A 12,779-nucleotide genomic window follows, 5' to 3' on the forward strand; every position below is an offset into this window, starting at 1 on the left:
AGTGTTAATTATTTTAGTCTACGAGTCAGTGACTACTTTTTTGTTACAGGCAAGACTACTATAACATCACAACGAAACTTAAAGTCCATCCAATTTTGAAAAAAAGAAAAGATCTTATTCCTATTTTGGAGGACCAGAGGGTTTCCTTTAGCCTACAATGAACTTAAAATGAGCAGCGAAGCAAGAAGTCAACATAACACAAGAAAGACTCTACCAAATTAAACTGTCATCTACTTTTAAAAGTCTGTCATATGTATTCCTTTGCACCTTTATACTTTTAAATTCCTGGATATTTTATGTTTTTAGTGTGATTTTGCTGGACGGCTTGTTACTTATATAAGAAAAAAAGAATTCAGTTCCTATTTCACTGCTTAACATTGTAACATTCAAATATGAGAAGATCTACATCCAGCAATCAGAGGTTATAAATTGGTAGTCTGATGACAGACCTGTTTTCCAACACTGCAGTTTAATAAAAACTTTAATTTGATTGCTTTGAGGTCAAGCATGCACTTTCCAGGCCTCATCTTATATTCATTTAAGTTACCACCTGATCTTTGAAGTTATATCAGAGTTTGCCACTTCTGCCACTACCTGTCACTATATTGATCTTTACTGTGTCATGTTTTGCATCTCAGTAATTCTGAAGTTATTTTCTAATTCTAAATCTTAATTCTAAGACTTAATACAGCCATGAGTACTAACAAATACATAGCTAGGAGATGTGAGAAAAGGTCAAACTCTATACTACATGATTGCTTATAGCTATTAGATTACCACAGCCATAAAAATTTAAGAGGGAAATGGGGTAAATATTGTGGACTAAGACCTTCAATTAATCAACAGTGTGCATAAAACAATCTGCATAATTAAAAAATAAGTAAAACAATCTGCAGTGATGATAGGATGATTAATTTGCTAAGAATGTTCATGGGAATGTCTCAATATTGGAGAGAAATCTCCAATGCAACATTTCTTTTCACTTGGTTCATATTCTTCCTGTTAGAAAAAAATAATTCTGAAATTAAAACTATACACAGAGCTCAAAACTGTTCTTAAGTACACATATAAAAATCAAATTTAATAGGAAATACTTAAATGAAAACATCTGAATAATATTAAACACTAGAGGACTCTAGACAATCTTCCTGAAAGCTTTACATGTTTGGACACAAAATCTGTTCTTACATGTTGCACTGTAAAATCTTTAAACTCTTACTACCCACATGACTCTAAAAGAACCCTGAGGAAGTGAAAATAGTTCTCATGGCAGTACTCACATTCCTGCTTAAAGGTAAAATATTCAGTAAGGTGTCTGCATTCATGGTTGCCTCTCAGAAGAAATAATGTACTTGGATAAAGAATCTTCAGGACCCATAAATATAAGACACACTACAAAAGAAAATGTTTCCAGTGAATTAATCTTATATTTTTGTTTAACTAAGCTGTTTGATCTTTCATTTCCTCTAACCCTATTACCCTTATAATTTCTATTACTCTTCATTATCTTTTTATTATATTTTCTCTTTGTCCCTTAGTAAAACATAAGCTCCATGAAATTAGGGACTTTGTTGTCTTATTCACGCCTGATTTACCACTCAGAAAAGTACCTAGCAAGTAGTAGAAGAGTAGTAAATGTTTGTTGAATAAATAAGTCAAATAAGTCAATTACTTTAGATTTACAAATTGCTGTAAAAACAATTAGCAGATTGGTCTCCTCCTTAGGTATACCAATAAATAAAACAGTAACAATGTAAAAAATAATAGCAGCTAATATTTACTGAGTATTCATAATATGCCAAGCACTAATTATTCCTCAAACAACCCTGTGAAGTATGTAATATTAACTCTGTTTTACAAATGAGGAAACAGAAGCAAAGAGCTTAAGTAACTTGTCCAAAATCACAAAACCTCTAAGTAATGGAGACAGGATTCTAATCCTCTGATCTTAAGCATTATGCCATGTTGCCTAATGAAGAGAAAAGTCATGTTTTATGTTTATTTTGTTGGTTATGAATGTTGCCTTATATAATTAGGTGCTTATTATCTAAAATGATTCAAAGATAATGCAATTTTAAATAAAAAGAATATTAGAACAGCAGCTATTTTTCTCTAAATACACCTAACATAAGAAATAGACTCACATTTTACTTATTTGGTTTAAAAAAAGGAAAGACTATTTCATATGTAAATAAGTTTGGTTTACATGATCACATACAAAAAGAAAATATAAACTCTATTTATTTTTTGGCTGCACTGCATAGCTTGCAGGTCTTGTTTCCCTGACCAGGGATCGAACCTGGGTCCTTGGCAGTGAAAGCGTGGAGTCCTAACCACTGGGCTGCCAGGGAATTCCCACAAACTTTGTTTTAAACAAATTAAGGAATACTGAAATGTGTTAACTACTCACATCTTCATTTTATTCACAAGAAAAAAAATAATTAAGCCTGGTAAGTACATAATAAATACCTGCCCTTTTCACTTATTCTGATTCTTTATTACTGTCCAATAATAAAATGAATTAAAAGAGTCAGCTACAGGGACTTCCACGGTGGTCCAGTGGTTAAGACTTACATGCTGAGGATGCGGGTTCAGTCCCTGATGGGGGAACGAAGATCCCACGTGTCAAAAAAACCAAACAGAAAACAAAAACAAAAGTATAACAAATTCAATAAAGACTTTAAAACTGGTCCACATAAAAAAAAAAAAGACCTTTAAAAACAAGTCTTGTTAAAAAAAAAAGTCCGCTACAAAACCCTCTAATACCAAACGCTCAGTTACCAACTAAGCTTCCTAAAATTGTTCTATTGTTTCTGTCAAAGGCCCCAATCTTTCTATCAAGAAGGGCCAATTTCTCGCTTTCTTGAAGGCTCCAAGGGAAGACTGAGAGGGGCTGATGATGACACTATGAACAGAAAGAACAACTCAGGATAATAAAATTCCCAAGGGAATTTGGATGGACAGAGCCCTGAGCTCCCTTTCCCACCAAAGATCCTACCATACCTCAGAACAGAGGTGGAAAACACTAGAGGAGATATAAACAACAGTAACTGGCATAGAAATTCATCAGGTAAGGTTTCAATATCTATTGGAGGACATGGTTAAAACCACAGGCTCAAACTGCCTAGCTCCACCACTTACTAACAATATGACCTTGGGCAAGTTATTTAACCTTTCCAAGCCTCAGGCTCCTCTATACAATGGATAAAATAACAGTACTTACCTCATAACTTTGTTGTAAAAATTAATCAAGTATGTTAACTGCTTAGAATATGCTTGAAACACATTAATGCTAACACACCTATCTATCTGCGGAGCTTCTACTCAACAATTTAACCTCTAAGAATTTGTCCTATAGAAATAACTGGGCAAGTATATAAAGATGGATAAATACTATGGTCCACTGAAGCATCAATTACAATGGCAAAAAACTGGGAACACCTTAAATGCCTAACAATAAGAATTGATTAAATTGACTGTGACTAGTTTAGTCAACAGAATACAGTGCAGCTATTAAAAATGATACTGTAAATTTATAATTGAACTGGCATGACATCAGAGCATAGGAATTAATAAAGGGAGTTACAGAATATTATAATAGGAGTTCATTTTCATTTCAAAAAAGGAAAGAAATGCATATATTAGAAAATACAAACTGTTCTATATCTTATTTTAATTTTTATAATTAGAAAAGTAAAAGGAGCAAAAAGAACAATCTACTATTAAGTGATAATAAACAGGTCATTTTAATGTCTCTCAAGTTTTTAAATGCAGATTAATACTTTCAGAATACATAAAGATTCCATATGATATACTTGGGTCTTAATGGCTACAGGAGGAAAGATAGAAGCACTAGAGTTTAAGTGATAAAAGCATTCTATTTTATTTAATTAGAAAAATACAATTAACCTTTTTTTTTTTTTTTTACATGGCTGAATGCCTTTAAGGGCAAGAGAGATAAACAGCATTAGCTCCTTAGGACCACTAGATAACAGGGCAATAAAGGTCCCTCATTTTGCTTATAATTTCCACTGGAAAATGGTAATTACAGTAACACAAAAAAATTAAGAGAATACCTTGAAAGACAAAAGGGGAATAAATAATAGCGTTACCTAAAAACTTCAGAATATACAGAGGTATTAAAAATAACCCAATACAGATAATTTAAGGAACTTATTAGAAAGTAACAGAAATCATCTATGATGACACTTACATGCAAATCAAATGACAGTATATGATTATTACCTCTATACTAAAATAACCTCTGTCCACATAATCACCAAGAAAAAGGTATCGTGTATTAGCAGGTGATCCTCCTACTTCAAAAAGTTTCATCAGATCAAAAAATTGGCCATGGATGTCACCACACACTGAAACAAGAAGATTATTAGATATGAAAAAAAAAAACCTCTAAAATAACATTTTACTTAAATTCTAATTTCGTTTACATAAGAGAGAGCATAAAATTCTATCAAGAAAGGTCTAAGATGGAAGCAATCTATGAAGAGTCATGACAGGGATAATGTGTACCCAACTGTTCATGTGCTCAAGATCTAGAACAAGATATAACAAGAGTATTAAAATTTGTTCAGTTCAGTTCAGTCGCTCAGTCGTGTACAACTCTTTGCGACCCCATGAATCACAGCACGCCAGGCCTCCCTGTCCATCACCAACTCCCGGAGTTCACGCAAACTCATGTCCATAGAGTCAGTGATGCCATCCAGCCATCTCATTCTCTTGTCGTCCCCTTATCCTCCCACCCACCCCTAATCCTTCCCAGCATCAGAGTCTTTTCCAGTGAGTCAACTCGTCGCATGAGGTGGCCAAAGTATTGGAGTTTCAGCTTTAGCATCAGCCCTTCCAATGAATACCCAGGACTGATCTCCTTTAGAATGGACTGGTTGGATCTCCTTGCAGTACAAGGGACTCTCAAGTTTTTCCAGTGGTCATGTATGGATGTGAGAGTTGGACTGTGAAGAAAGCTGATCGCCGAAGAATTAAAATTTGTAGTAAGTGACAAAATTTTCATCTAAATTTATAAAACTCTTCTTTAGGAAGTCAAGCATGCACATCTTAGGATGATTAAATTATATTGGTGGCAGTAAAATATCCATTCTAACTCCATACTTTCTGATGACTTCTAAATGATCATTTTTGGTATCTGATATGGCATTGAGCTATTTGCCCCTGATGACTGAAAGCATAGTAAATAAGTATTTGTTGAATGAAATTCAGTGATAGCCAACTCAACTGATGAAATCTTCATAAAAGCATGTTAGACTAACTTCTGCATTCAGCTTATTTAGGATCATGTTTCATCATTGAAAACAGGCAAAAACTTTCAAAAGTCATAGGAAATAATCTGGAAATTCAAAATAATGTCCACGTAATAATAATTTAGTATACAATATGAATGAAGAAGAAACAATTTTATAATTAGGTAATAATGGTACAGTAAAAAAAAAATAAGATCCAAAACATAAATAAGTGTACCTGTAATTGGAGCCTCTACTTCTATCATGGTTTTCTCTCTCCGAAGAATGGCAGCACCCTCATTGATAATTCTAAGTGCAATTTCTTCATCTACCCGACCTTCTTTTACTAAGTGGTTCTTCAGAACATCAACCCTGGGTATCCCATCCACATCAAATACTTCTTCAGATGTCAAGCGATGTGTTGGGGGAAAAGGAACGGCTGCAATTTTATTAATAAAAAAAAAATCACTATTAATATATTAACATAAAAACTAATCAATGGATCTAGGTAAGTAAGAGTCAAAACTGAAAAGCTTAAGTTTTTGTTTTGTTTCTTCATTTACTAGATAGAGGTCTTAACTTTTAAATGCTTTTTTAAAAAGAGAAATCAAATTATACTTCCTTTTAAAATAATCTATATATAACAACATGAGAATTATTAGAGAAATGAATTGTCTCACAAAATTAAGTTTTTTCAGGATAACTAAAGGTTTTTTTCTTTAAGCCAAAACATTTTTTGACAGAACTCTCAAAACATATAATATACTCTTCATCTTAAATGAAGTATAATAAATATAACAATACCATACAAGCATAAATAGAAATCCCAAATATAAGGTAATGGCAAGCCACTCCAGTACTATTGCCTAGAAAATCCCATGGATGGAGGAGCCTGGTAGGCTGCAGTCCATGGTGTTGCTAAGGGTCCGACACGACTTCACTTTCACTTTTCACTTTCACACATTGGAGAAGGAAATGGCAACCCACTCCAGTGTTCTTGCCTGGAGAATCACAGGAGCCTGGTGGGCTTCTGTCTATAGGGTCACACAGAGTCGGACACGACTGAAGTGACTTAGCAGCAGCAGCAGCAGCAACCAACTTCCTAATAAGAATACATAAAACAGTGCCTGCTGGCCAACTTGAGCAGAAATTTCTGTGCTGTGTTTAGTCGCTCAGTTGTGTCTGACTCTGCAACCCATGCACTGTAGCCCGCCAGGTTCCTCTGTCCATGGGGATTCTCTAGGCAAGCATACTGGAGAGGGCTGCCACGCCTCCTCCAACGGATCTTCTCAGTCCAGGTATTGAATCCAGATCTCCTGGACTGCAGGGGGATTCTTTATGGTCTGAGCCACCAGGGAAGCCCATGAATAGTGGAGAGAGTAGCCTATCCCTTCTCCAGGGGAACTTTTCGACAGGAAATTGAATCAGGGACTCCCACATTGCAGGAGGATTCTTTATCAGCTGAGCTACCAGAGAAGACCAGAAATTTCTAGAAATATAGATTAAAACAGCCAAATGTTTACTTACAGATTTAAATTAATTTAGATGCATATATATATTTAAAATGTTAATAAATGATAATTTTAAAATACTGCTTTTTCTCTTACCTTCATTTTTCACATAACAGTTTCATTCAAAATCTTTACACACATTTTTGACATGAGTGCATTCCTTACCACTGGATTCATTTTTTGTCATCTAAAACTTTTATAAGCAAATCATCCTCACTTCCATTTAAGCTGCTTAAGATACAGCACTTTTTAAATACATGTTCAATGCTATTGCCACAAATTTATCCTAAAACACAATTTCCATTTGTCTAACTACTGAAATAGTTGGCCTTTTTACTTCTGTAGCATATATTTATAATTTCCGCAAGTATTTACCAACTGTATTGTTTTAAATCGAAATCTGTTAAGTGGAACGGAGAACATGAAAGTCCATTTTCAATGGCATCTAAGGTCATGTACCTAGGAAAAGTTATTACATATCTGTTAAAAATTTTTATTCCTTTTTAACTGAATCCAACAAATGACCCCTTTATGCATTTAAAATCAGCTTGGGTTGAAGCAGTTTTAGGCTTTTTACCAAACAGTACTTTGTTTTTCAAAAAAAAGAAAGAATGTAGTAAGAATGTAGTCTACATATAGACCCAAATGTATTTCTCTCTTTTCTGAAATAAATTTTTAAAGAAAAAACTCACTTTGTGTATGGGCACAGAGTACACAGTATCTTCCTGACCATCACTGTGATTATCAATTACTGTACAGAAGACTGGAAAAGTAGAGGATGAACTGCTTCTTCACAGTTCAACTTAAAGTAACTAAAAATTCAGGGGACTGGGTTAGAATTTTATAAATTACCTAAGAATAATAAATAACCATATTCTCATAGCAGAAAAATAATTTAGGAAGATTCCATTCTTAGAAGTGAAATAACTAAAGCAGAGGAATATAAACCATTTCTAAAAGACTGAAATCATCAATCCCTCTAGCTTTTACCTTTTATTGAGAGTAAAATAAAACTTGCTTTTCTCCCCCCTTTTTAGAACACATTTATTCCCATTATTTTTTACTGCATCTAGAACAAGGCCTTAAAGTACATTTTGCTCCCCCAAATAGGGCTTCCCTGGTGGCTCAGATGGTAAAGAATCCACCTGCATTGAGGGAAACCTGGGTTCGATCCCTGGGTTGCAAAGATCCCCTGGAGGAGTGCATGGCAACCCACTCCAGTTATTTCTTGCCTGGAGAATCCCCATGGATAGAGGAGCCTGGTGGGCTACAGTCCATGGGGGCGCCCAAATATAGCTATGTCAGATTCTAAAAAAATAAAAACCTTTATTAATGTATGTTTTTCTTCAACCAAAGAGTAAACAGACTATTATACTATATACTATGAGAGAAGGCAATGGCAACCCACTCCAGTATTCCTGCCTGGAAAATCCCACGGACAGAGGAGCCTGGTGGGCTGCAGTCAATGGGGTCACTAAGAGTCAGACACAATTGAGCGACTTCACTTTCACTTTTCATGCATTGGAGAAGGCAATGGCAACCCGCTCCAGTGTTCTTGCCTGGAGAATCCCAGGGATGGGGGAACCTGGTGTGCTGCCGTCTATGGGGTCGCACAGAGTCAGACATGGCTGAAGCGACTTAGCAGCAGCAGCAGCATACTATATGCTATAACCAAATTTGCCACTATCAGTAAATCAACTGTTTAAAAACTACAGAAATTAACAATTACTAAAGAAATCAAAAGTTACTTTTGGGACATTATGAAAATGAAAAGTTTAAATATCTCTTAAAAATTTCTGAGATCAAACTGGGATATTTCTCTCATCAGGCCAAGAGAATTTTTCCTCTACTCAGGAAAAGAGATACTGTTTAAGATGTTGCATTCCAGATTATGCATAACATAATTCCTAATAATCAACAACATAATTCCACTAATAGCTGAACTTTGTTCAAAATACAGAACTTCCTAAAAACCTATGTGGGAGACCCTCCCCTACATCAGCCAGTCACCTGTGGTACTGCATGTTTTCATGCACACTGTGATGCCCCACTGCAAATCACGCCGAGGTACTGCTCCTCTTTAACCAAGAGTCAGATTGTCTTATTCATTTGGGGGAAAAAAGTATACACTGCCCCCAGACCTATGTTTTCCATTTCTTTTTCAATTCAAGGCATACTTTTAAATCTCAACAACGGCTGCAATACCTTCTAAGGAATGGTCAGGTAGAAGGATGAAGAAATGCCACCATAGATAAAAGCAGGTGAAAACCAAACACAACACTGAAACGGGAGAGTAGAAAGTTTTGGAAAAATGTTTTAATATATCAGTAAATAAGAAAATAAGAGGCAAAAAGTCACTGTGCTCTTTGGCAGGTAGAAAAAGGATCCATAGCAGGTGATCTAACTAAGCAAAAGAAAACTGACCAAATAGAATTTGGCCTAATAGGAAATTAGTTAGTGACACTGGTGGTCAATAGAGGGTTGAATTTGTTATTAACTGAGAAATTAATATTCTCAACTACTACCATTTTGCAACTCCTAAGGTACTTTTAAAGCATTTCCACCTAATTTTAGGTTTTTAATTGGTTTTTTACATTTCTAATTCATCTTCAGCCAACTATTCCTGTTTTCCAACTCTTCTAAGTTTTAGATAGGGAAAAACCAGCACATAAATGTATGTGCATACAATGTGAATGGTCAATAAACAGAGGAGCTTTTCCCTGTTACCCAACCCTAAGCAAAGACTGCAAACTATCAGCCCAGTGAAGCCTGCAACACTAAGTGGGACACAGCCTGTGTCACCTGAAAATGCTACTCCAAAGTAGCATTCACATGTCTGTGCTTTTCATCACTGCCATTACTCACAACTGTCCAAAATAAGTTCCTCTTGATTTTTCCCTCTGTATTTCTTTTATTCACACCATGGGTAAGAGCAAACTCCGGGAGATAGTGAAGGGAAGCCTGGCATGCCGCTGTTCATGGGGTCGCAAAGAGTCAGACAGGACTCAGCGACTGAACAACATCCTCAGGCTTTTCCCCTCCCCCTCAGTCCTCTTCATTGCAGCCTCCAGAATTCCCAACACTCTGAGCAGAAAAGGATACAGTCTTTTAGCTCTCCATTTCCACATCTAACATCATCACTCCTGTGAAGAAGAAAATGCTGTCTCCTTTAAGGTTCATGTCTTCTGGCTAGTTTATTCTTGTCCTAGCCATCTACTACACTTCTGGTCAACTCTCACATGAAACTCAGGTTCCTAGTTCAAAAGCCTTCTCCTCTCTAAGCACCACCATCATCAATGTCCCTGAGGATGACCGATGTAAACCCAAGAAATGAGAGGTTCTGAGCTCCACTCCACTTAAACTTTCCCAGCCTTGCCCATAATTTCTGCTCTACCTCTGAAATCCTGAACTCCAATCTCTTATTCCATGACCAAAATCTCTAATGCTTTTAGACTCACTCCCTTTTCTCTATTTATTCTCCAATTACTTCAAGAACCTGGACACCTCCCCTAATCAACTACTTCTGGAAACCTTTGCTTCCTGTAATTTTGAAGCTATTCCATCAACCACCCACTTTTTAAACAACCTCCTGAATTGTTTTGTTCTTTTGTACTTCTACTTATAAAACTCCAATTCTTGGATAAGCTAGTTTCTAAAGCTGGACATTAAGTAAAAAATCATCAAAACAGTTCAGTGCTTATACAAATTAATGGTCTCCAACTCTGCTGGTCATTGGCACTTGCCAGCAATCCAGTTAAACATCCTTGTCTGTGCTCTCTCCCATTCTCCTCAGTGGAGATTTCAAATGGTCACCTCTTCCTTGAATCCTAAACTTCTCTTACTCAGTAATCAACTTTGCATCTTTTTCAGATAAAATTGAGACCTTCAGACCAAATGTCATTTTTCTGCTCCTCTCCATCTATACCAGTATCCATTTTTACATTTCTTCCTATCTCAAGGAAGAGGATTCCTCCCACCCAATACTAAACATTCTACTGTGATTTGAATCCCACCCCCCCCCAACATCTTCACTTCAGTCACCCTTCCTACCCACCCATGCCCCTATTCTGTTTTTTCTGCCTCCAACTCTCCACAGGGTCTTCCCTTTGAGCAGATAAACATACAGCCAGCCCTCCAAAATGACAGGTTAGCATGTGAGGATTCAACCAACCACAGATAGAAAATATTTTAAAAATAAAAATATTTTTAAAATAAAATTCCAAAAAGAGAATATTGAATTTGCCTCTCTAGCAACTATTTACATAGCATTTACATTGTACTAGGTATTATAATTTAGAGATGATTTTGGAGAAGGCAATGGCGCCCCACTCCAGTACTCTTGCCTGGAAAATCCCATGGACGGAGGAGCCTGGTAGGCTGCGGTCCATGGGGTCACTAAGAGTCGGACATGTCTGAGCGACTTCACTTTCCCTTTTCACTTTCATGCATTGGAGAAGGAAATGGCAACCCATTCCAGAATTCTTGCCTGGAGAATCCCAGGGACGGGAGCCTGGTGTGCTGCCATCTATGGGGTTGCACAGAGTCGGACACGACTGAAGCGACTTAGCAGCAGCAGAGATGATTTAAAGTAAATGAGAGGATACAGATAGGCTATATCCAAATATTACACCACTCTATATGAGGGATTTGAGCATCCACTGATTTTGGAAGAGGGAGGGGTATCCTGGAATCAAATCCCCACAGATACCAAGGGAAGACTGTACCCAGTTCTCTATGATCTTAAAAACAACCCCAACAAGTAATTTCCCCTTACTCTTTCAACCCTGTTTCTGCCATATATATCCCATATTTTACAACTAAGCTTCTTGAAAGAGTAATCTACAGTGGACACCTTCATTTTTTCACTTTTTGTCTTCTTTCCTCAACCCACATTTATCTGGCTTCTGCTCTATTCCTTCACCTTATAATTCTCTCTCTTGGGTTCTTGAAATCACTTACCTGGTTTTTCCCTTAATTCTCTGGTCATACCTGATTACCTATCTCATGAACTTCTAGTCCTTTTCCTAATCCTATTTCAGTGTGGCTGAGGATTCTGTCCTTGGCCCTCTCATTATATTCCTCTCATTCACAACTATGGCTTCAACCAAAATCTATATTTTGTGGACTCCCAAATAGATTACTCAGTTCAGACTGCCACTAAACTCCAAATCCCTATTAAACTATTAAATATCTCCACTTGGATGTTCCATACGTATCTTAATACAGCTAAAACTTAATGCATGAACTTTCCCTCCGAACTATCACCAATATAGTTATTTATCTGGAAATTATCCTAAAAGTCTTTTTCTTCCTCACCCTAACACAGCCAATAAATAGGTCCTAGATAATTATCTGATCTGGTTTCCTCCCTTTGGTCCTAAGACACTGAATAAGGATTTTTTTCCCCTAAAATTACAAAAATCTTTTCAATTTTGCTCAGGTTTCACAATAACTCAGAATATTCTTTTTAAAATTCAGTTTTCAACATCCACCTGTAAGAAGACTGGATGCATCACATAAAATCCAAATTCTGTACTTCAACACGTCATACAAGATCCCTTCTAATCTGACCCTTGCCTACATTTCCAACCCTCATCTTTTGCCACTAACTCATATTCCAGACACATACTGGATAACATAACTCCAGATGTTATTTTCATTTTTAAAACTACATCACTCAAAAAAACCTCTGTACCTTGCATTCCCTATTATTTATGGGTACACTATTTCCACATTTCGTCTAATTTCTCTTCGTCCTTAAACTTCATATCAGTGTTCCAATTCTTGAAAAATTTTCCTGTTCTTTGGCTAGGTTAATGGTGCACTCTCCCTTGCGTTTTCAAAGCAAAGCATATGATGCACAGCTACAGCGTGGTGCTTATCAGTTGTACTGTAACTACCTTGTTTCCCCCTCAAGCTTACGATCTCCTTGAAAGGGAGCAAGCTGTCTTTCATCGCTATATACCTAGTGATTAGAACATAGGTACTAAAGAACATTTATTGAATTAATGAA

The 12,779-nt window shown here is 36.3% G+C and overlaps 1 protein-coding gene and 1 long non-coding RNA gene across 14 annotated transcripts in view; one reads left to right on the forward strand and one right to left on the reverse strand.

Moving 5' to 3' along the window:
- Nucleotides 1-12,779, forward strand: part of LOC148775959 (uncharacterized) — a 98,300-nt gene that overhangs the window by 81,656 nt on the left and 3,865 nt on the right. The gene's annotated exons all lie outside the window — the stretch shown is intronic.
- PPP3CB (protein phosphatase 3 catalytic subunit beta) overlaps nucleotides 1-12,779 on the reverse strand; it is a 49,618-nt gene that overhangs the window by 29,350 nt on the left and 7,489 nt on the right. For 7 of the 12 annotated variants that reach the window (XM_055425459.2, XM_055425456.2, XM_055425452.2 and 4 more), the window contains exons 2-5: nucleotides 5,494-5,694; nucleotides 4,246-4,370; nucleotides 2,575-2,598; nucleotides 1,281-1,392 (exon numbers count right to left, since the gene is read on the reverse strand). In XM_055425459.2, coding sequence (XP_055281434.1) covers nucleotides 1,281-1,392; nucleotides 2,575-2,598; nucleotides 4,246-4,370; nucleotides 5,494-5,694 — 462 coding nt within the window. The remainder of the gene's footprint in view (nucleotides 1-1,280; nucleotides 1,393-2,574; nucleotides 2,599-4,245; nucleotides 4,371-5,493; nucleotides 5,695-12,779) is intronic. The other 5 variants (XM_055425461.2, XM_055425460.2, XM_055425458.2 and 2 more) reach the window with 1 other exon arrangement.

Source organism: Moschus berezovskii, chromosome 12, assembly GCF_049115385.1.
Source record: "Moschus berezovskii isolate FMDL1 chromosome 12, NW_MosBer_1.0, whole genome shotgun sequence".
NCBI lineage: Eukaryota > Metazoa > Chordata > Mammalia > Artiodactyla > Moschidae > Moschus > Moschus berezovskii.